Raw genomic sequence first — 25,784 nt, 5'->3', positions numbered from 1 at the left:
TGCAACGCTAAAAACATTATTAGCTTAAAACAGCTTTTCTAGCTGCCACAGCAAACTGTAGCAGCAAACCAGGTGCTCTCCTTACCACCTTGCCCAGAAGACCTCACTCTGAAGAAGGCCCTTCTGATAATGTGGCAAAGCGAGACAGGCCAATTCTAACGCCACCAATGCAACAGTAAAAAGAAAAAAAAAGAAAAGGAAAAATAAATATGGGGGCATGAGCAGGAGTGGGGCAAAGGTTGGCAGGAAGAGGAATAGCAGCCGGGCAGCAGCAGAGCTGCCACCGACCTCAGGCGGCACAATTGCTTGTGCCACGGCTACAAATCTTGAGCTGGCTTTCAATACCCCAATGCACTTGTCTCAAATGCCTGCATATGTATAGTTGTGGTTTCAACAGTGGAGAACAAAAGATGAGATAAGCACAGGGCAAAAGAGGAGCAAGTGGAGAAGTACTGAAGAGAACCGCTTAGCTTTTGTCAGGAACTCTGGGTTCAGTAACTCAAAGGCACTTCACCTCTCTTCCGGTATAACTCCACTTCACCCTTATTCAGGTACAACCTCAACTTTAATCCTCTTCTCGTTCACCATTTTTGTCCCATTTTTTTGAAATGCAGATAATGCTTGCTGCAGCCTGCTTCACAGTGACCTTTGGAGACTTAATTAATATTGGAAGTATGTAATGTGAGATTCTCAGGTGAAGGAACTACAGGAATTCCAAATTGCATCAATATTTCATGCTTTCTGCATTGAGATTCCGATCTTGGCTGGCATAATCATTCAGCTAATTCACCCTTATGGCTCATTTCCATAAGCAGCCTCAGAAAAAAGTTTCAAAACTTCTCTGGCAAAAAAGATTCAGCGGAAACAAAATCGCCCTCTTTCGAAAAAGTTGTCAGGAAAGGTAAATCAATTGACAGGTGTCAGTTTTCAGAGGGTGTCTACTCCAGCCACATTTGTTCAGCTGTTGCCATTTCTATGAAGTACTGCCCATCATTTGTGGGCAATGTCACTACATTATGTGATATGGGTACCCCCCTCATTATATAGTGATATGCTGTGCAGGGTATATAGCTGAAGACTTTTTTTTAAAAAAAGAAGGATTTACCTGATGGATGACCCACTCACTTATGGGGCAGGAAATGTTTTTTGGTTTTTTTAAAAAAGAATTTGTAAATATGGTTTTATTGCTTTTAGAGTTTACTAAAGTTATTTTATTGTTTTTTGAACTTGTGTTTTATTCTGGAGGGTTTAAATCTTGCACACTGCTTCAATCTATTAATTGTTGTTGTTGTTGTTGTTGTTAAAATATGTATACCACCCTTTATCTGAAGATCACAACAGAAAAATACAAAGTGGTCTATGAATACAATACAAAGCAGTCTATTAATTTGTTAAATAAGGGGGGCGGGGGGGAGTTGAAATCTCTGCCTCAGGTTACAGGGGATCAGTGTGAACCAATTCATTATGCAAGTTGGCTTTCAACAGAACATTAAAAACAGAATAAAACTTCAAACATTAAAAACTTCCCTAAACAAGGCAGATAAAAGTTCAGATATTAAAGAACTAAAGTCAACTTGTGGAAGGGCCTGCATATTCCAAAATCTCTCATATTGGGCCCTCATGCTTCCATAAATACAAATCAAATCAAATCAAATATTTATTATTGTGGTCAATGGCCAACACCAAAGAACAAGATAAGAAGCACATAAACACATTATCCGAATGTGTGTAATAGAGAATAATAATAATAACAACAGAATAAGACAGAGTGAAATAAACGGGGCATCAACAACTTAAAAGATGTACCGTAATCATGTCACCAACTCCAAAGAAGAAAATGACAAAATGTCTGGAATCGATCCCTGATGGGCTTCCATAAATACTGTTTGTTTGAAAATTGCAATCTGTTCAAAATTTGGACAGAAACTTCTAGCTCTTCAGATGTTCTTTGGACAGAAAACAAATCGCAGAACAACACAACCTACTAAGGATGAATTTACATGTTTGTATTTACAGAGGATTCTAACTACAAGACTACAGAGCTCCAAAATCTTTTGTGCTTGCTCCTCGTTGAGTGCATTGGAAGTATCCCTATGGAAAAACCATGAATTTGAGGTATTTAGAACAATTTCATTATCTGAACTCCATGGTTGCATCTCAAGGTCCATTTGTATATAATAGGCACAACTGACAGCAAAGAGTTTCACCAAAAACATTTTGGGGGAAAGGCAAGATAGAAATTGAATATATAACACAACAATTTATTTAGATGACTTATATGCCACCATTAACATATGTCAATTTACACCAAGGTCAAACAACACCCACACCCACCCACCCATATATAAATGTATTAAAATCCATAAAATGAAATGATCATTAAAATGCAAAGCACAACGACTCATAACAGTTTAACTAGGTAGCAGTTTATTAAGCGCAGCAGCAAATTAAACTTTTTTTTCTAGTCAGGTGTCTCCTCCAAATGCCTGTTGAAAAAGATAGTGTTTACAAACCACCCCAAACTATATAAAGATGTGGCCAGACACACCTAAGAAGGGAGGGGTTCTGCATGTGAGGAGCCAGCACTAAGAAGTCTCTTCCCAGGACCTCCACACCACACACTTCAACCTGCGTAGGGCCTCATCTACTGATCTTAAAGCATAGGCAGTTCAATATGAAGGAAAGTGTTTTTGCAATATTTGGGTCTCCTACTTTTGAAGTCTTTAAATGTTAAAGTAAGCACCTTCAATTGGTCCCAGAAAACAATTTGCAACCAATGCAGACACTTCCAATTAGGAGCCATATGCTTGTGGCTGGCTGCCCCTTTCAGCTGTGATTCGCACTAGTTGCAATTTCTGGTCCATATTCAAGCCCCAGGTAGAATTCATTACAATGGTCCAACTTGGAGGTTTCTAAAACACAAGTAACCATAGCCATGGTTACACAGAACGTGGCACAAACAAATGCACATCATTTCATTAGACTGAGGGTGGATTCTAGTCCCCCCCCCCCATAATCAATCAATCAATCAATCAATCAATCAATCAATCTCTTGTTCTTGAACACCAGCCAGTGCCCAGAGCAACTACCAATAATATTGAAATACAATGCAAAGAAGATAAAAACAACAATTAAAATCCTATCAACCAATCAACAGCAATCTTTAAACCACAATGAAGTACATTGTAAACTCTCTGCTAAATTGAGCAACAAACCACAGTCTGGTGAAATGCAAGCATCTAACATGACACCTAAATGTCAGCAATATGGGGGATAATCAGGAAACAGTTGCATAGACAGAGGGGCCACCACTGAGAGGCCTCTGCCTTGTGTTACCACTGCATGGACTTTGTCCACTGCCGGCTCCACAAGCATGACCTCCCATGCAGATCTTAAAGCACTAGCGAGAAGGTCACGGGGGATTTATCTTATATATTTGCTTATCTTTATTTAAAGCATTTGCATATCACCTCTCATCTAAGCAATCTCAGAATGGCAAGCAATAGGTATACAGAATGAATTATTCATATGCAATAAAACCATACCTTTCGGCAGAATATGAGGTAGCAGCTAGAAAACGCATAGCAGGCTGAGAGAGTAAGGAAAATAAATTGCCTAGGGAAACAGAAGTGTCCCAGAACCTGGCACAGCCACATCATTTGAGATCCTCATTAAAAGAAGATTGCTAAAAAATAATTTAATCTGCAATGGGCTCTACAATCAATACATGGTCGCCAAAGTTCCTCATGCTTGCAAATATCAGGCAATCTGCATTTCGCCAAGCCAAGATTCTCTGCTGGAGAACCAAGACATGCAAATCTATAATCCATATTTGTCTTCTGGGGTATCCAGCAGGTGCACTCGCTGGATCCATCAATTGTCCAATACTGCATGCAACCTCTCATGACCAAAGGGAAGCCACTTATGATCTCAATGTCTGCATATGCTTTGCAGCTTCAGCCAAGGGCACTGTCTCCAGCAACCTTTCCCCCACAAGCCATCTCAGGTTTATGCAGAATGGTGCAAGGCTTGACCGAGCTCCAAAGTATTGCAGTAACCATGCATCAACTAGCCAGCCCTGGAACACACATTCCACCTCTCCACTGTCATATTTTGGGTCTGGATGTCAGGGCTCTTCCCATCTCAAGCGTATTATTATTATTATTATTAATTGTATACCACCCTATACTCGTAGATCTCCGGGCGCTGCGCAACATAAAAGCACAATATAAACAAAACCAGAAAATGCACCATAAAAACAAAGACAACCTAATAATCCCCCTTTCCACGTTTTTAAAGGGCATCGGATGTCAATCGGCCAAAGGCCTGGTTAAAGAGGAAAGTTTTCACCCAGCGCCTAAAGGTGTATTAACCTCGTCTTCCTTGAAGGATGGCAGGAGAGTGTTATGGAACTTAAGGGAACCACATTTCAGGACCCGGGCAAATCACAGGCATCATACACATTGGCAAGCCAACAGACAAAAGAAGATGAAGAAGAAATCAGTAGAGTCAGAAGACAAATTTGTGTTGAGTAATAAAACAAGATTGCAAGAAATCCTGATTTAGAAAACAGCAAGGAAATGGAACAATCCCACAAAATTATTACCGCAGAGAGTAATACACAACATTACAAGGTTAAGAATGCCTTCTCATTGATCTTACCTTTGCCATTTGCGCTTGAACTCCATTTGCTTTAAGAGATGCTACTGCCTTCTGTGCTGCTGCTGGGCTGTCAAAATCTACAAAACCATAACCTTTAGGGGGGGAAATACAGAAGTATTCATTAATACCTTCAAAGAACATCCAACTTTTTAAACAACTTCTCTCTTATCAACAATGACTTCCAAGTTAGCCCTGCTCCCTGTAGCTACCAGATGACATTTCTGAAACCACGAGACAGAAAGGAGTTGGCAGCCACCCCATTGTGCCCTATGTTCTCTTTTTCCAGGACACTTCCTCTTTTTCATGAATATGTAAAATGAGAGTCGTCATAGAGATCCGTAGTTAAAAGTATAACTTGGCAAAGGTGTTCTCCTTTTTGCTCTTCAAAAGATGGCAGCCCTAGCTAGATCCAGTTCCATGGCCTGCTGAATTACTATTCCCTGAATTTCACGCCTGCTTTTTTCCTCTTCCCTCCCATTCCCATTTCCTTTGGTGCCACATCTTTTAGACTGTAAGATTATAGCCTAATCAGATTATTTCTAATCTCTGTAGTCTGCTCTGGGAGTCTTTTTTGCCTGAAGGATAGGGTAAAAATACTTCTATATAAACAAACTGTTTTTTTACCTCCATCTCATCTTCTTATCTTTCCATGGTTCATTTTACATATCATAAATCCCTGTATATTTTACAAAAGCTATACCATTTAATATTTCATTGTTGCATCCACCAAAACTTATTTAAACTGTTGGATTTATCTTAAGGCTGCCAACGTTTTCAGGTGTACACAATTCCTCCCCAATATATTCAATAAACGTTTTCCAATCTTCTCTAAACGTATGTTCTTCTTGTTCTCTTATTCTATATGTTAGGTCTGCAAGCTGCGCATATTCTGCCAGCTTAAGTTGTCCCTCTTCTTTGGTTGGGACCTCGCTTGTTTTCATTTTTGGCCTAACAAAACATGGGCTGCAGTAGTAGCATCAGTGCTTTTTTCTGGGGGGACCCAGGGATATGCATACCCCTAAACATGTTGTGAATCTTTGTACTTTTGTCCATTTACTGTATTTATTTTTCCAGATTTGAACTTTAAAATGGTGATTTTCTTAAGTCAAAATGAGAGTACCCCTAAACATTTTTTTAAGAGAAAAAAAAGCCCCGAGGAGCATACATAAATAACTTTTTTTGACACCAGGGAATTTTAGTCTGAATTATCCCCAACGAAAAGGACTTGTTGTTGTTGTTTGGAAAACTTTTAAACATTTTTTTCAGTTCATTATGGATTATTTCCCAATACTCTTTTACTTTACCCTTTTACAAGCCCACCACATGTGAAAGAACGTTCCCTCAACCTCTTTGCATGACTTTCCCTATCACCTCAAAACTGCGGTAAAGGTACCCCTGACCGTTAGGTCCAGTTGCGGATAACTCTGGGGTTGTGCGCTCATCTCGCTCTATAGGCTGAGGGAGCCAACGTTTGTCCGCAGACAGCTTCCGGGTCATCTGGCCAGCATGACTAAGCCACTTCTGGCGAACCAGAGCAGTGCATGGAAACGCTGTTTACCTTCCCGCCAGAGCGGTACCTATTTATCTACTTTGCATTTTGATGTGCTTTCAAACTGCTAGGTGGGCAGGAGCAGGGACCGAACACCAGGAGCTCAACCCATCGCAGGGATTCGAACCGCCAACCTTCTGATCAGCAAGCCCTAGGCTCAGTGGTTTAGACCAAAGCGTATCTCGTGTTTACTACATAAATCTGCTTGTGAATATTAACAATGAACCTCTAGGAAACAATTTCTGACGTTCCACCATTCCCCTCTCGTCATCCTTGGAAAACTACATTTCTTCTTTGGTGAACATGGCACTAATTTCAAAGTACTCTTAGTATAATGATGCACCCAAGAAGCATTGCATTCAAACCTATTTTGGACCTTTAATACACATTGTATGTTTCTGGAATATATGTAACATGTCTCTCAGAGAAAAGTCACAGCTTTACCTTCACCCTCCCCTTAATCCTTGCTGCAATCCATATAGCAGACACCAACTTGCCTGAAAGCTATAATAATATTAGCACTAGAATGCTGATAGCTTAACAGCTTTCAGGCAGACATCTCCATTTACTGGGTCAATATGCATTAATACAGAAGGCAGCCACAAATATGTGGCTACACTGACTGTATTGCATTTTTTATCCAGAAACCTTGTGCATGAATCAGAAGGGGGGAATAGGGAGACGTATGTAAGCACCCTATTAAAATCCCAGTCTATCAATATTGAAATCCCAATACAATAAAATGCCATTCCCAACCCTATATTGAAGGTCAGATATCTTATTCAGGCCTCATCATGGGACTGAAACTGCCTTGGTTGCACTGGTCGATGATCTCCGGCGGGCTAGGGACAAAGATGAGAGCTGTTTCCTAGTTCTGCTGGATCTCTCAGCGGCTTTGATACCATCGACCATAACATCCTTCTGGACCGTCTGGGGCTGGGAGTTGTGTGTGACACACAACACCCTTTGAAAACCACTGGGTATATGGGATCCCACAGGGTATATTACTCTGCAACTAGTCCTTCTGAGTAAACATATGTAGGCCTGCGCTGTAAGGCTGAAATCCCATTTAACACACTGGTACCTACTTCTGTGTAGACATGAACAGGATTGTGTTATAAATGTATACAGTCATACCTTGGATCCCAAACACTTTGGTACTCAGACATTTTGGCTCCCGAATGCCACAAACCTGGAAGTGATGGTTCCGGTTTGTGAACGTTCTTTGGAACCCCAACGTCCGATGGGGCTTCCATGGCTTCCGACTGGCTGCAGCAGCTTCCTGCAGCCAATCAGAAGCCACGCTTTGGTTTCCGAACGTTTTGGAAGTCGAACGGACTTCCAGAATGGATTCCGTTCGACTTCCAAGGTACGACTGTATTATGGAAAGGGCAGGGAGACAGCCAAGGTAAAGTTCTAGTAATGAACACTTGTCCTTGTTCCAACATTCAAAAATTCAGAAGGGGCAAATACTTGTTTTTACATACGGACCACAGAGGGGTCTCTTCCATTCTCTGACTAAGGATTCTTTTTGTTGATCAACTGACACAAGAAAGGCACAATGGCTTCTTTAGATATTTTATAATAAATATTATAACAATATTGTGAATGAATAAATATGACAAATATTGGTTATTTGTTCCCTATCATTGTCTATAGAGCCACTATAACTCTCTAACAGTTAGACTTTCCCCCTGAAAGTCTTTCCCACTCTTCCACTCTCTCTTGAGACAGATGGATGCCAACAACATAACAAATAAAACACCTTAAAACACGTTGTTGGGTTTTTTCCTTTAAAAAGGAACATTAACACACCAAGGGTTTCTGGATCCTTTATTACTGAACAAGTATTAAGAATGAACAGCAGGTCTTCTGGTACAGTACTCTGTTGAAAAGCAATCATCACAGCTGAACTCTTGCAAAGCACAAGTACCTTTAATTAACTTTAAGGCAACTTTGCACAGCAATTTAATCCAGCAGCTCCATTCTTGCAGGGTTTCCTTGATCATCAGAAAGAACAATTCCAATGTAGGGGGTCAGACAGCATGAAGAAGCAGATTCACCATCGCATCTACAGCCCCACTGGCTTGAGTGGAACGTGTTTGGTGGGGGCGGCGGGGAGTCCCTAAGGCAGCCTTTTTTAACCTTGGGTTGTTCCTGAACTATGACTCCCATCATTCCTGACCACTGTCCATGCTGGCTAGGAATGATGGGAGTTGTAGTCCAACAACTGGAGACCCAAGGTTGAACAAGGCTGCTATAAGGGGATCTGCCTCTGCTGCCTGCCCAGAAATTTCTATTGACTGCTATCCACAATAGTTTCCCACCTGCCAGGTAAAAGCTTGAGACTTTCACTGCTCCAGAGCCTCCACAGAGTTCCCCCACTGCCACCAGCAGAGAAGCAGCTATGTGCAACCCTAATCCCTCTCCCATTGAGTCAGGATTGCAGTCCTGATAGGCAATACAACCATTTATAAAATATCAACAACGGAGAACTTTGACTTTGCAACTGAGATACGCAGTTTTAAGAAATCCCACCTTTGCCCAGGATTTATTGGCCCACTTTATGCGACCAGGAACAAGCTACAGTGCATCTCAAGCTCACACACTCTCCCTGCCTTCTGCCCCTTTGATGAGAGCTTCTACACTCAAACCTTGGTTGTCAAACGTAATCCATTCCAGAAACCCATTAGGCTTCCGAAATGTTCGACAACTAAGGATCGGTTTTCGATTAGTTGCAAGAGCTTCCCGCGTTGGACGTTCGGCTTCCAAAAATGTTCAGAAACCAGAGCATTTACTTCGGGGTTTTCGGTGTTCGGGAGCGAAAACGTTCCAAAACAGAGCCATTCGGGAACCGAGGTTTGACTGTACTACCTAAAGAAGCCACAATTCTATGTTACACCCACATTCAGGCACTACGGTGTGCTTTAAACTAAAGATAATTTGAACAACCAGGGATCAGACTGAGGGGTTCACTGTTCTCCCCTCCTGAGTGGAGGAGAAGAGAGGCATGTATTCCCAGTCACCTAAACTCAGGGCTTTTTTTCCTAGAAAAAAGTGGTGCTGGAATTTGTTGGGGGAGCATCCAGCCAAAGCTATTGAGCTCTAACGCTAAAGAGGTACCAGTGAGTTCCGCTTGGAAAAAGTCCTGTCTAACCCACAGATGACTGTTTGAACTGAAATGATGTGTGGTAAGCCTTCAGCTTCAATTCAACATCTGCAAAAGGGGGGGGGGGAATAATTTGCACAAGAGAAAGCACAGTAAAAAAAGACTGTACGAGTTGCATTAGAAATTCTTGACAAATTACCAAAAATACATAACTCCTAGTAAGTAGCAAACAAATGGAAATACATGACAGTGGTTCTTCACCTGTTATACAAGAGATATCTGGCATCTTCCCAAGAGCTCTATAACACAACAAAATATTATTATTTTGCATTTTGGACTCTTAGTTCCCCCCCACTTTTTAGGAAGAATATTCATATATTATACACATAAGAAGTCCAGTGCAAAGTTACTGCGGCTGCCTCCCTACAAATGCTGCCACCAAAAAACACAAAAACATAATTAGCATTATGTTTTTTATGTTTTAATTAACCGCATTATATTCCCAACCATATTCCTCCTTTTTTTTAGTCTTCTCACAGCATGTTACAAAGAAATGAACTTGTTATACACAGCAGTCCTAAAAAGTGAAGTATGAATTACTAAGGCCATGATCCCCAAAACGCTTGTTCTGAAGTAACCCAATCACTTTTATTATAGAATCAGTAACTGTAACGATGTTGAGTAACAAAATCTATGAATCAGGTGCTTGTTTACACAGAAATAAGTCCCACTGAGTTCAGTGGGGCCTACTTACATGTAAGTCTACAAAGGATTCTAGGTCTAATTAGCATTTTGCATAATGTATTTACATATGTCAGAAATCTTTACCTGAAAGGTTGAAGTCAGCTATTGAAAGAGAAACGACACACTGACTTATCAATATAGTACAGTGGTACCTCAGGTTACATACGCTTCAGGTTACAGACTCCGCTAACCCAGAAATAGTGCTTCAGGTTAAGAACTTTGCTTCAGGATGAGAACAGAAATCGTGCTCCGGCGGCACGGCAGCAGCAGGAGGCCCCATTAGCTAAAGTGGTGCTTCAGGTTAAGAACAGTTTCAGGTTAAGTACGGACCTCCAGAACAAATTAAGTACTTAACCCGAGGTACCACTGTATATCACACTGGTAAGAACGGTTCAGCCAGTATGTTTATGATATGTCTAGCTGGCTGTGATATTGGCAGAGATTCCACCACAGGCAGTTTAGAGACATTTCACACAAATTAATATACAAGTGTAGCCGAAAAATGTAATAGTGCTTTTGACTGGCATTAAAGGATGACAATTTATGTGCAGTGCTATTTTTTTCTTGAGAAACAGGTGCTGGAACTCGCCATGAACACCTTCCTTCTTCTCTTATAATGGCAATGGCACCCACCTGAGAGGTGCTGGAACTGAGCTCTAGTGAGTTCCGGCTGGGGAAAAAAGCCCTCTTTATATGTATACTACCATGTAGTAATATTTTCAACATCCGGTGCCTAAATGACAGTCCTGGTACAGAATTCAGAGACCAGGTTGTTCACCAGGGCAAGACCGTCTGAGCATATTACACTGATCCTGGCCCAATTAGCTACCTGGCTACCAATTAGTTTCTGGGCCCACTTCAAAGTGCTAGTTTTGAACTATAAAGCCTTAAACAGCTCAGGACTGTAATACCTCAAGGACCGCCTCTCTCCATATGAACCCACCCGGGTGCTACAATAATCACCTGAGGCCCTTCTTCATATACCTCCTCCACAAGAGGTCCAGAGGGTGGCAACAAGAAAGCAGGCCTTTCCTGCGCTGGCTCCCCATTTGTGGAATGCTCTCCCCAGGGAGGCCCGGCTGGCACCTTCATAATATAGCTTTAGGCTCCAGGTAAAACCCTTCTTCTTCAAGCAGGTTTCGTACACCCCTTTTAAATGTGTTTGTGGGTGGAGATTTATTGTTGTGGGTGGCTTATTGTTTTGTTTGTTCTTGTTTTTGTTTGCATTATGTATCTTGTGTTTTTATATTGTGTTACTATGTTATGAACTACCCTGAGTTCTAGGGATGAAGCACAGTATATTAAAGAAAGAAAGAAAGAAAGAAAGAAAGAAAGAAAGAAAGAAAGAAAGGCCTTGCATCAATTCCATTCAGTAGGTTACACACACAGAGAGAGAGAGTTTTGAGTAATATATTATCTTTAAAACAAACAAGTTCTTCAAAGGTTAAAACAGTATTCCAAACAGAGATTATTACTGAGTTGTAGTTGTTGTTGTTAATACAGTGGTACCTCGGGTTAAGAACTTAATTCATCCTGGAGGTCTGTTCTTAGCCTGAAACTGTTCTTAACCTGAGGTACGACTTTAGCTAATGGGGCCTCCCGCTGTCGCCGCGCAATTTCTGTTCTCATCCTGAAGCAAAGTTTTTAACCCGAGGTACTACTTCTGGGTTAGCGGAGTCTGTAACCTGAAGCGTCTGTAACCCGAGGTACCACTGTATATAAATTTCATTTAACTAACACATCACTGTTATTGTCTTTTCTTCAATTCATTCACAGACCTAGCCACACATTAATCACATGTAAATGGTAACCCCATGTAGGCTGAGGAGCACAGCCCTGCTCCTGACATTGCATCTCTTGCCTTTAGCTGCCTGTGGCATGTGGTTGTCTGTAAAGAAAGCCCAATGAGCACATGTGAGGGGCTCTGTGCCATTCAGACATCTGTACAGCCAGCGGTTGCCATGAATTCACATCATAGTTCAAGTGAGCCAGGAATCCTGGCTTTATCACTATGTGTGAATGTGGCCAGTGTCTAGTTGACATTAAGAACTGAAACAGATGCACTAGGATTTCCGCTTCTTCTTTTCAAACTATAGCTCTTAATGCTGCGTAGAAGACAGCTCTTGAAATCATCCCAAATTCTGGGAGCATCTTTCTCAACCAACTGCTTTGGAAGCCATTGGAAGCCCCATTGTTAGTAAGGGATTACACAAACATCTAGATCTCAGGTTCCAATACATCTCTCGCGCTAACGGCTTCATGGCGCTGCAGTTTCAACTTCTGGCTAGCAAGCATTCCGGCTAATTTCACCCCTGGTTTGACAGAACCACCCAAAATGACATTTCTGACATTTATTAATCCTTGTTAGCAGGCAAAGAATTTCACTATTCTTATTTTAAAGGAGAACAAATTCATACTCATCCTGGCAATAAGTCTGTTAAGGAATCCTCCATTATAAGCAGGCATTTTCAGAAGCAATGCCCACAGTCTGAATGTAAGGTCTAGAACAGTGGTTCTCAACTTATGGGTCCCCAGATGTTAATAATAATAATAATAATAATAATAATAATAATAATAATAATAATAATAATATATAATATTATTTATACCCCACCCATCTGGCTGGGTTTCCCCAGCCACTCTGGGCGGCCTCCAACAAAATATTAAAATACAATAGTCTGTTGACCTACAACTCCCATCACCCTTAGCTAGCAAAGCCAGAGCTCAGGGATGATGGGAGTTGTAGTCCAACAACACCTGGGGACCCACAGGTTGAGAACCGCTGATCTAGGAGAATGTTAGAATAATTCTGCTGAAATCAGACCAAAATCACATTTGGTCCAGCCTCCTGATCTTAGAGGAGCCAATGAGATGCCTATGGGAAGCCCACAAGCAGGAGAGGAGCAGAACTGCACCCTCCCGACTTGTGCTCCCCAGTAACTATTCCCAGTAACAACCCACTATGGGAGCTTGTTGTTGTTGTTGTTTATATACCAGTTGTATCTTCCAAGGTTCTCAAGGTGCTGTACATGGTTCTCCTCCTCCTCATTTCATTCTCAAAACAACCCTGTGAGGTAGGTTAGGTTACGTCACCCACTGAGCTTCATGGCTGAGTGGGGATTCAAACTCTGCTCTCCCAAGTTCTGGTTCAACACTCTAACCGTTATGCCAGGAGGGCTCAACATAGTTCACAAACATCATAGCCAGTGGTCACTGACAGCCTTAACCTCTATGAATTTGTCTCTTTTAAAGCCTTCCATGTTAGTACCCGTTATGGCATCTTGAGATAGGTAGCAAATTTCATAGCTTAACTATACACAGTTTTAAGAAATGCACAGAATCAAGAAATACTTTTTGACTGCTCTGAATATTTCAACATTCACCTTCCTGGATGAGCTCAACTTCTAGTGTCCAAACTTTTTTCAAAGAGGGCCAGATTTGACGAAGTGAACATGAGTTGTTGGCCTTTTTTTTAGGATTGAAGTTGTTGAGCTTTTTTTCGGATTTTACCCCAGGAAATAAACTGCCACAGGGGCCAGATTAAGCCGACCAGTGGGCCGGATTAGGCCCCCAAAACAGACTTTGGACATGCCTGAAATATACATGTATCTGCTTTCTCCACACTATGAATAATTTTGCACACGTCCCCTACGATGAAATACTACTTTCTAAGCTAAAAAAAGACCCTAGTATCGTAAAAAAAAAAAAAAAAAGTGAAGCATGACTTCTAAAGGGATGTCAGAGAATTCCAACATATACAGAAAAAGGAGAAATTGCCACAGTTCCCAAGTTCCCAAAGTTATTGTTGTTTTTATGTCCACAAATGATACATAATGAATGGGAATATGAATATATATATATATATATGTCCAGTGGCACCTTAGAGACCAACTCAGTTTGTTCTTGGTATGAGCTTTCGTGTGCATGCACACGAATAATGAATGGGGTTCATTTTACGTGCTTTTGACATTTCCGTTACACTGAAATGAATGTTAAGTATGTAAGTTGCACAAAGAATTACGTAGCATATGTAACTTGCGTGAAATAGCAGCCGGCGAGACAAATGACGTAGAATTTGGCAGAAGCCAAATGGAAACAGCACTGTGATGAATGCAGGTCAGAAGAAGAAGAAGAAGAAGAAGAAGAAGAAGAAGAAGAAGAAGAAGAAGAAGAAGAAGAAGAAGAGTTTGGATTTGATATCCCGCCTTTCACTCTCTTTAAGGAGTCTCAAAGCGGCTCACATTCTCCTTTCCCTTCCTCCCCCACAACAAACACTCTGTGAGGTGAGTGGGGCTGAGAGACTTCACAGAAGTGTGACTGGCCCAAGGTCACCCAGCAGCTGCATGTGGAGGAGCGGAGACGCGAACCCGGTTCCCCAGATTAGGAGACTACCGCTCTTAACCACTACACCACACTGGCTCTGGAAAAGAAATCCACATGGACAAAGCTGCGGTTTCTCAGAAGCAAGTACCACACTCGCTTTTGGAGGAATGCCTCCAACTCTGAAATTTAATATGTATATAACTTTGTCAAGACTGTCCCTTGTGTTTACTAACCGCTAGGAACCCCCTCCTGAAAGAAAGGAAAACAAGTGGCTAATTTTACTTAGGCTTTATGGCATGCAGAGGAAAAACAACAACTGTGAATCTATAGGCACCAGTCTGTGTATGTGTACATATGTAGGGGAAGCCCACTTAAAGACACAGCAAGTGGACTTTTATGTGTGGCGTAATAAGCTCTATCTGAACTCACAGTCAGAAACTAAACAACTATGTCTCCCATAGCCTCCTGCACTCAGTTTCTCAATTCCATAATTAACTTGGCAGCAGGTTCAAATGAATTAAAACTGAATGTCACTATTTTCGCAACAAATCCCTCATCCTTGTCTTTTTCTGCGGCTTGTCAGGAGAAGACCAGCAGAACAGCAATTAGTGGTAAGCAGTGCAGTGAAAAAGAACCAAGTATACACTAATTAGGTCACTCACCAAGCACATTCGTTTCATTGGCAGATTTAATCAATGTTTTCCTGAAATGCCTTAAATCTCTTATGCTAATTTAAAGTTTTGTTATTATTGTTCCTTTAAACACAGATGGGATGCCTGGAGATTTTCGAGTGCTTTCCCGCCCCCTCCCCCTCAAAAAGGCTTTCTAAATATTATGCCTTACATTTAACTGCTTGTCCATGTTTCACAGGAACAGATATCATCAAATTGCAACAATTTCATTTTCAGATACCTAAGAATATGGTAGGCAGGACTGGGAAAACTCAAATAATGGTTACATGGCTACATTTAAAGAAAACAACAACACTCAGACGTGAGCAATGTGTGAACATGATTTATCTATTAAAATAGTCTTACGCTTTTTTAAAAAATAAGAAATGAGATTCCTACTAAACATCAGGAAAAGTGCTGTTTGGCAGCAGAACATTCTCCCTCGGAAGGTTGTGGACTCTCCTTCCTTGGAGATTTTTAAGCAGAGGTTTATATGACCACCTGTCATGGATGCTTTAGCTGAGATTCCTACATTGCAGGGGTTGGACTAGATCAGTGTTTCCCAACCTTTGGTCTCCAGCTGTTTTTGGACTACAATTCCCATCATCCCTGACCACTGGTCTTGCTAGCTAGGGATGATGGGAGTTGTAGTCCAAAAACAGCTGGAGACCAAAGGTTGGGAAACACTGGACTAGATGACCCATGGGGTCCCTTCCAATGATACAGTTCCATGATTGTATGAAATCAGTTAGACTTTAGCCATAGGTTCATAGAATAGAATCATAGAATCATAGAGTTGGAAGAGACCACAAGGGCCATCGAGTCCAACCCCCTGCCAAGCAGGAAACACCATCAGAGCACTCCTGACATATGGTTGTCAAGCCTCTGCTTAAAGACCTCCAAAGAAGGAGACTCCACCACACTCCTTGGCAGCAAATTCCACTGTCGAACAGCTCTTACTGTCAGGAAGTTCTTCCTAATGTTTAGGTGGAATCTTTTTTCTTGTAGTTTGGAACCATTGTTCCGTGTCCGCTTCTCTGGAGCAGCAGAAAACAACCTTTCTCCCTCCTCTATGTGACATCCTTTTATATATTTGAACATGCCTATCATATCACCCCTTAACCTCCTCTTCTCCAGGCTAAACATGCCCAGCTCCCTTAGCCGTTCTTCATAAGGCATCGTTTCCAGGCCTTTGACCATTTTGGTTGCCCTCCTCTGGACACGTTCCAGTTTGTCAGTGTCCTTCTTGAACTGTGGTGCCCAGAACTGGACACAGTACTCCAGGTGAGGTCTGACCAGAGCAGAATACAGTGGCACTATTACTTCCCTTGATCTAGATGCAATACTCCTATTGATGCAGCCCAGAATTGCATTGGCTTTTTTAGCTGCCGCGTCACACTGTTGGCTCATGTCAAGCTTGTGGTCAACCAAGACTCCTAGATCCTTTTCACATGTACTGCTCTCAAGCCAGGTGTCACCCATCTTGTATTTGTGCCTCTCATTTTTTTTGCCCAAGTGCAATACTTTACATTTCTCCCTATTAAAATTCATCTTGTTTGTTTTGGCCCAGTTCTCTAATCTGTCAAGGTCGTTTTGAAGTGTGATCCTGTCCTCTGGGGTGTTAGCCACCCCTCCCAGTTTGGTGTCATCTGCAAATTTGATCAGGATGCCCTTGAGTCCATCATCCAAGTCGTTGATAAAGATGTTGAATAAGACCGGGCCCAAGACAGAACCCTGTGGCACCCCACTAGTCACTCTTCTCCAGGATGAAGAGGAACCATTGATGAGCACCCTTTGGGTTCGGTCAGTCAGCCAGTTACAAATCCACTGAGTGGTAGCATAGTCAAGACCGCATTTTACCAGCTTCTTTACAAGAATATCATGGGGCACCTTGTCAAATGCCTTGCTGAAATCAAGGTAGGCTACATCCACTGCGTTCCCTTCATCTACCAGGCTTGTAATTCTATCAAAAAACGAGATCAGGTTAGTCTGACATGACTTATTTTTCAGAAATCCATGCTGACTATTGGTGATCACAGCATTCCTTTCTAGGTGCTCACAGACTGTTTGCTTAATGATCTGCTCCAGAATCTTCCCTGGTATTGATGTCAGACTGACTGGGCGGTAATTATTTGGGTCCTCTCTTTTCCCCTTTTTGAAAATAGGGACAACATTTGCCCTCCTCCAGTCTGCCGGGACTTCGCCTGTTCTCCAGGAATTCTCGAAGATGACTGCCAGTGGTTCTGAGATCACATCTGCCAGTTCTTTTAATACTCTTGGATGCAGCTCATCTGGCCCTGGAGACTTGAATACATCTAAACTAGCCAAGTATTCTTGCACTATCTCCTTAGTTATTCTGGGCTGTGTTTCCTCTGCTGAATCATTTGCTCCAAATTCTTCAGGTCGGGCATTGTTTTCTTTATCGGAGAAGACTGAGGCAAAAAAGGCATTGAGGAGTTCAGCCCTTTCTGTGTCCCCTGTTTGCATTACACCATCTTCTCCTCTGAGTGACCCCACTGTTTCTTTGTTCTTCCTTTTGCTACGAACATACCCATAAAAGCCTTTTTTGTTGCTTTTAACCTCTCTAGCAAGGTTCATATCTTGAGACCAAGTTAGTTACACTTTGTTCTCATTCATTTCAGTGGGACCCAGGTTTAATTAACTTCGTCAGGACCCAATTCATAATTCCAGATTCATAGTGAAATATGCATGTTTAAATCTCTGTTTATAATAATAATAATAATTTTATTATTTATACCCCGCCTATCTGGCTGGGTTTCCCCAGCCACTCTGGGTGGCTCCCAATAGAACACTAAAAACAGAATAAAACTTCAAACATTGAAAATTTCCCTAAACAGGGCTGCCTTCAGGTGCCTTCGAAAAGTCAGATAGTTGTTTATTTCCTTGACATCTGATGGGAGGGCATTCCACAGGGCGGACACCACTAACAAGAAGACCCTCTGCCTGGTCCCCTGTAACCTCACTTCTCGCAGGGAGGGAACCGCCAGAAGGTCCTCGGAGCTAGACCTCAGTGTCTGGGCTGAACGATGGGGGTGGAGATGCTCCTTCAGGTATACAGGACCAAGGCCATTTGCAAGTAAATCAGCCTAGCTCAGGGGTCAACAACCTAAGGTCCGTGGGCCACAAGTGGTCCACGGGGGTTGTTTAACCCACCCACAAGCCACCCCCAAACCGAGCCGCCCACTTGGCAAGTCCCCGTGCGCTGCGCTAAACTGATGCAGCACAGCAACTTGCTTCCACAGCACCAAAAATCGTGTCTGCGCAGATCCGGCCCATGGAGGAATCTCCGCTGGAGTGAATTGGCCCAGGCGAGGTAAACCTTACCAATCCCTGGCCTAGCTGGATCAGAGTGAGAATCTAGCATACAGCCCATAAATAGACTTATTCAAAAGTGGGCAGATAACCAGAAATAAAGCGAGTACATCTAGAATGAATTCAATAATCTATATCTATACAGTCCTGATAATGCGTCTTCCTTCCTATTTTCAAGATTTGTGCACTCACTCCATGAAGACTTCGCACCATCTGTTCTATAGGAAAGTTTCTTCTGGTTTACATCATGTGCTTACCTAGGGTATCTCTTAAAAGTAATGTGCATCCCGACTAGCAGGTAGTGGGCATAAAAAGTGATTATCTGATAATTTACTATGCAAATTCCAGTGATTGTTTTATGCACAGTGGATAAAGAATCAAATTAAAGTCTTATAACCCTTGGAAAATTAGTGTTAGCAAGCAGAGAGGTTGATTTGCCCTTGAAAACTAAATTACGAAGTGCAAATTGTGTAACATTCACATAGCCTGTACCATCTCTGACTACATAAACGTGCTAACCATGAAACATTTTGAATTATTAAATCCCATGATTTTAAGTTAGTAGTTAACTTGCAACTGGTCAGATTCCTGTGTTAATAGATACCTAATTAAGAGCAGCTGACAGCCAAAAGGAGAAAACATTTTCCACAACCCACAGAGGATACAAAATCATGGTCGAGGATATATTTATTTTATTTAGAATGATTCGCAAGGCACCCAGTTTGTTACAGAGGCAATATATAAACTTAAAGGTTTCGGTTCCCTATTGTTCATTTGGGGAAATTTTCACAGAAAATTCACCCTCATTATGGTACTTAAGCAGAAGCAATATAACCGCAACCCCGCCACACACACCCAAATTTTCCTTTCATTGTAGTGGCCATTTCCTTCATTTTTGTTTAAATTAAGAAAGACCAAAGTTTTAGCCCCTGTAGATTTAGAGATTCATTTATAAAGGTGAGGTCAGAGTGTATTAAAAGGCTGAGATTTACATGCCAATTCAAGATTCAGGATTGAGTCCCTACGGGGCTAACTCCCAGGTAACTACAGGATTATTTGCTTGGACATAAGTCCTACTATCTTCAGTGGTCCTACTCTTACATATGTGTGTTTAAGACTGCAGCCTTGATGCAGATTAGGAGACAAGAGCTATTCTCTGCTTTTACTTCAACAACAGAGGAAAGATTTTCAGCAGAAGGCCTTCCTAAACAAGGAGGCTTCAGCCAAATGCCAAAAGCTGTAAAGTGTCAGGGCTTGGTAAATCTCAACCAAAAATGCATTTTACACGGTGGGTGCCAGCACCAAAAAGGCCCTACTCCATGTTGACAGGCCTCAGAGATAGCTGAGGAATGCAGAGTTCCATGGTCCTCAACAAAGGCACTGAGTTCTGCCCAACTTTTTTTTGGAGGGGGGGCTGATTGCATGTGTGTGACCTGGCGGGGCCTTCTGCCACCACTGGGAGTCCCAATGGGGAGCGCTGCCACCACGGGGAGGCCTGACAAGGCCCTCTGCCAGTGCATGGAGGTCCAGTGTGGCCTGTCGTCACCATGACCCGATCCCTCAAGATTGTGGGGCTCAGTCCCATCCCCACATAGTTCGGAGAGGGGTGGGTCCTGGTGTCCTCAGCCCTAGAGTTGGTGCCTATGGTGCTCAACCTATTCAAGGTGCACTCTGAGATAACATGTGCAGATGAGCCTGAGGAGTCTCCACTGTTGTTTCTGACTGCACACCCACAAACCTCTGTTCTTTAGCAATTATCCATCTCAAAACAGCAGAAAGCGTTACTGGCAGCTTTCCAGAGGCAACAAATGCTCTTCCCAATGGTGGAAGACTGGGCCTTTTCTATCCCTCAAGAGGCCTCTGATGTCTCCCTGATTGCTCGCTGTTTTAGCTACATCTCCACTGTCTGCCTCACCATATATTGTTTACTTCTACCACACTACCTGAACATCACCCTCTAAAATTCTCAAAGCCAAACTCCTCAGGGACCTTTAGGTGTCATAGTTAATATATACGCACTAGTAAAGGTAAAGGGACCCCTGACCATTAGGTCCAGTCGTGACCGACTCTGGGGTTGTGGCGCTCATCTCGCTTTATTGGTCTAGGGAGCCGGCGTACAGCTTCTGGGCCATATGGCCAGCATGACTAAGCCGCTTCTGGCGAACCATAGCAGCGCACAGAAACGCCGTTTACCTTCCCGCTGGAGCGGTACCTATTTATCTACTTGCACTTTGACGTGCTTTCGAACTGCTAGGTTGGCAGGAGCAGGGACTGAGCAACAGGAGCTCACCCTGTCGCGGGGATTCGAACCGCCGACCTTCTGATCAGCAAATCCTAGGCTCTGTGGTTTAACCCACAGCACCACCCGCGTCCCTTATATACGCACTACCTGTAGCCAAAGCTTCCTTAGGAACACTTAAATAAAAGCAGAAAAGAGCTGTATAGCTCTGCTACTCCAGATGCTGAGGCAGTTTCAGTGGCCAGTAAGACTAGACTGTTAATTAGGAAATTATTTTATTATTTAAACATTCTAGTCTTCATGAATTTTTAGTGTTCAGCAGATTAAAACCAGCATTAGGTCAGCCTAGGTCATATGAAGACAGGATAAACGAAACATCCAAATATTAGCTGCCACAGAGGCAGAGGAAATTTGAATTCAAGAAGCTGGGCTATGAATCGGCGAAGGCAAAATTTATTTCAAACCCGAAGTGAACTTGTCGTTTATGTCTTTTGCAGTAGCAGTGTTCAGAGCAGAAGTAAACAGGATGGAACTGACAAGAAAGAGTGAACTCAGTGAGCACACCAAACCTACTGCGCTTTATTGGAAGTAATATTTAGAACAATGAAAGCAGGATGCTTTGGCAAGTGGCTGAGGAAAACATGCAACTAAACCAAATTGATGAGCCTGTCATTACTTCGATTACTCTGGGGGTGGAGTGATGGGGGAAGCCCTTTGTGTAATAAAATGGTTTTCATTAAAGCTATACTTGGGGCTATGGGTTTCAGGTATAGCCATCTGAGTGCTTTTCTACAACTGACCTGCAATTCAGACAAATAGATATATTATAAGTATGAGACAGAACCCATAAAATACACTCTCCCACAAACAGGGGTGGTTTTACTCCCACTTTATAAGACACAATCCCCTTATCTGTTTGAACACTCCAGATACCCTGCTGAAACTAAACATACATTTCATCACCATCTCGTTGCAGTTAAACTGGCAGTAAACATCAGTTGATAAAGCTGGCAATAAAACAGAAATATATATATTTAATGCTAACAGATGGCAAGGAGTTGCTTTGGACATCGTGATGTGGTAGAGAGAACAGGAAGCACAAATGTCTTGCGCTTCAGTTTACTTGCTTCCTTCTCCATCTCATCCAAAACCCGACGTTTACATCACCCTCCTGGGCTCCTCCTCACATGAATTTCCTCGTGTGGCAGGAGGATGTGAGAATGCTATTTTGGGTGAGCCAGTGGAACAGAAGAACGTTTGCAGTTTCTCTTCCTTCCCTCCCAACGTCATCATTTTTGAAGTGGACCTGGCATTTCCTAGGACTTGTTTTTGGACTCCATATGGGAATATGAAGCTGTCTTATGCAAAGTCCTTCTAGACTAGAAGTGGTTCTCCACAAGCTCAAACAAGTGGTCTATCCCAGACCTTCTCCATGAGACCTTTTTAACTGGAGATGCCTAGGATTGAATGTGGTACCTCTTTGCATGAGTGTTGCCCTTTCCCAAATCTCTATCACTGGTTGTGCCATACATATCACATGCTAAACCTCTAACTGGAGATGCTGGGAACTGAACTTAGGCTCTCCTATATATACAGTGGTACCTCGGGTTACATACGCTTCAGGTTACAGACTTTGCTAACCCAGAAATAGTGCTTCAGGTTAAGAACTTTGCTTCAGGATGAGAACAGAAATTGTGCTGCAGTGACACGGCAACAGCGGGAGGCCCCATTAGCTAAAGTGGTGCTTCAGGTTAAGAACAGTTTCAGGTTAAGAACAGACCTCCGGAACAAATTAAGTACTTAACCTGAGGTACGACTGTAGAACATAACCACTATCACTGAACTATAGCTGCCCCAGGAAGAAGTGAAATCTTGAGCAGACACACACACGTGTGGTACATTGGTTCTCAAATGCCTTGGTACTCAAACAACTTGGAACCCAAACACTGCAAACCCGGGAGTGTTCTAGTTTGCAAACTTTTTTTCGGAAGCTGAACATGCTCCATTTTGACTGTTGTGCTTCCAATTTGAGTTCCACACTCCCGTTTTCAGTGTTATGCTGTGGTCTGTTTTGTTTTTGCAGCTCTTTTTTCGTTTTTGTGACTGTGTGGAACACAGCTCAGCTACTGATTGATCGATTGTGTGACTGAAGTACATTGTTTATTGCTTTTATTTTATGGAGCAATGGTCTGGTTAGATAGTAAAATTCATGTTAAATTGCTGTTTTAAGGGTTGTTTTTAAAAGTTTGGAAAGGATTAATCCATTTCACATTACTTTCTATGGGAAAGTACGCTTTGGTTTTGGAACGGACCTCTGGAACAGATTAAGTTTGAGAACCAAAGCACGACTGTTTGTGTGTGGTTTTTTTGTTTGTTTGTTTGTTTGGGTTTTTTTGTGTGTATAAATAAATATTGCTGTATTTTCTGTTTTCTGTGTTTTCTGTGAGAAGACCATTGGTCTTCTCAGGATCTGACTTTGTGGTACAGAAAGCTAAGCACACTATTCATAACTTGGAATGCTTTCAAAATTTACCTCAAGTTTTCATAATTTAAAACACCAGTCTGCTTCAGTTTGATTGCATTACTTAGAATCACCTAGTGGCTGAAAATTGGAGTATTGAAGCATCTTAAAGTCCTAAGTCAAAGTTGTGCAAACTCTCAATAAGACTTAGCTATATATTATTCTCTTTCTGCACCTGTTGTCCATTTTCTCCCATTGATCAGTTTCACCTTATCACAAAGGAGTTGGGAAATAGAACCTTGCACTTCGTCCCTTTCCCAAATTTTACTGTGATGTAACCTGCTGGTTTCACAAGCTCCAATATCCATGAGCTCCTGAATCCTTCAACAGGGATATCCATGGAGACCTCTCTTTGCTTAATATTTTAAAGACGTATATGAGAAATGGATCACAAAAGCCTAGCTAGTCACACGTCGTCAGAAAATGCTGGGAAACCTTTGGTCTAAATGTTTGTGAATTATCATTGAACATTCAGGTGAAACAACAACAAAACCTTTTATAGAACTATAGCAGGCACACAAAAAGGTCTGATAAAAACACTAGTATTTTATCCAAAGGGGTCTTTACGGTTTTTAAATATACAGAGAAATGTGTACTAGAGGTTCTGCATCACTTTAGACAAATCCTGAACTGAAATAGTCCACTTCAGAGAGCTTCAGGTGTCATTCAAAGTGAAGCAGGTTCACTCTGAATTGGTCTAAATCTGGCCTGTTCCCAAAGTTTCAGGAACGATTCTGCAATACAACGTGTCTATCAAGACAGATGCTTCTCTCAAGCTCTCCCCCCATGGAGGTGGGTACAGTTTTGCAACTGATAGCTCTAGCTTCTAATCACAGGGAACTTTTTTACAAGGGCTCATAAATGGCAGCGCTTTTGGCAAGAATGTTGAAGTACTGTATCATAACTGAGTGATCTCTACAGTGAATGCAATTTTCATTTTTAAAATGCCAACGAAACCACGAGGATAAGAGCAAATCCCTTTTTATCAGTGAATTTTAGCTTTAAAAAGTGCCTGGCATGAAAAGCACCTGTCTAAAATTTTGAAGGATCCATTCCCTGCAAACGTCATCCATTTCTGTCTAAAAAGCGAGCAAAGCTATAACAATTGGCTGATTTCCCTATCAACCCATCAGGGAGGCATTGGGGTTTGGATGAACAGATTTTCCAAAGTTGAGGTTCTGTTTCAAACTTGAGATGAAGTTGGTGTTCTCCAAATGGTCCAAGCCAAATCAACCTGAAGTAGGCTCTGAACTAAAACTTCCCTTCGGCGAATACTCCTATAATGAATACTTATCCACATAAATGCACACAATAACCTCCCAAAATGAGAGAGGTGAAAACAACGCAAGGTTACTTTCCCCTCTCAGGGATGTCCCATTATTAAACACTTTCCCCTTTCAGCTCTTCAACTTGATCAGACCACAAGCTGTTTGTGATCCCATCTACTCAATTTTACCACTCCATTAACTTATATCTGATTAGGAGACCTGGGTTCAGTTAGGCATTGGGGGGAAGGCTTTTCACCCTGCAGTGAAATGTATTTCCTCCACCTCCAGGCATAAACTCATTCTCCGCTTCAGAAGAGCTATTCAGCAGTTAATCACATGGGTGGAATAAAAGCAGGTGTTTCCTATTTGAAACCCAAATTGAGCCTACTGCAGGAGGTATGAAGAACATATGAAAAGCCCTGCTGAGCAAAACCAAACTCCAATACCTTGCTCCCCCCTCCCCCAGTGGCCAAACAGATGCCTCAGGACAACAGATCCACAGCAATTGGTATTCAGTCAAGGTGTCTCTTATCCTAGATGTAGAACATAGCTAGCGTAGTTGGTAGCCATCAATAACCATATCTTCCATGAATTTCTATGAATTCCTGATACGAGACCCTACCTGCCCGCTGTCTTGCCAGAGTGGTGCATGCTCAGGTTATCTCCCACTTGGACTACGCAATGCGCTCTACATGGAGCTACCTTTGAAGGTGACTCGAAAACTGTAACTAATCCAGAATGCAGCAGCTAGACTGGTGACTGGGAGTGGCCGCCGAGATCATATAACACCGGTCCGGAAAGACCTATATTGGCTCCCAGTACATTTCTGAGCACAATTCAAATTGTTGGTGTTGACCTTTAAAGCCCTAAATGGCTTCGGCCCAGGATACCTGAAGGAGCGTCTCCAACCCCATCGTTCAGCCTGGATACTGAGGTCCAGCTCTGAGGGCCTTCTGGTGGTTCCCTCACTGTGAGAAATGAGGTTACAGGGAACGAGGCAGAGGGCCTTCTTGGTAGTGCCGCCCGCCTTGTGGCACGCCCTCCCATCAGATGTCAAGGAAATAAACAACTATCTGACTTTTCGAAGGCACCTGAAGGCAGCCCTGTTTAGGGAAGTTTTTAATGTTTGATGTTTTATCATGTTGGGTGGTGATTCCAGGCAAGCAGATTTCACCAAAACATCAGGAGAAAACTTCTTCATGATAGAAGCTGTCAGTGGAACAGACTACCTTGAGAGATTGCGGCTCCCCTAAGCTAGAGTTTAGACAGGAACGTTGCACCTCCTTTTTGTGCTGACAATTGTTTCTTCCATTCCCAAATAGCAGAGGTGGGATGAGGAATCTCGCACTTTTCCTTTTAAGACAA

General features: G+C 42.3%; 1 protein-coding gene across 1 annotated transcript in view; it reads right to left on the bottom strand.

Moving 5' to 3' along the window:
• Window positions 1–4,428: 4,428 nt before the first annotated feature.
• The window catches only part of RBMS3 (RNA binding motif single stranded interacting protein 3), a 494,072-nt gene continuing 472,716 nt past the window's right edge, over window positions 4,429–25,784 (bottom strand). Inside the window, exon 6 of the mRNA XM_081833889.1 lies at window positions 4,429–4,754. Within this exon, the coding sequence (XP_081690015.1) occupies window positions 4,636–4,754 (119 nt within the window). The 3' untranslated portion in view covers window positions 4,429–4,635. The remainder of the gene's footprint in view (window positions 4,755–25,784) is intronic.

This window comes from Podarcis erhardii (genome assembly GCF_964252035.2).
Source record: "Podarcis erhardii genome assembly, chromosome: 12".
Lineage (NCBI taxonomy): Eukaryota > Metazoa > Chordata > Lepidosauria > Squamata > Lacertidae > Podarcis > Podarcis erhardii.
Note: the sequence above shows the minus strand (reverse complement) of the source record. Positions and strands in the feature narration are given on the sequence as shown.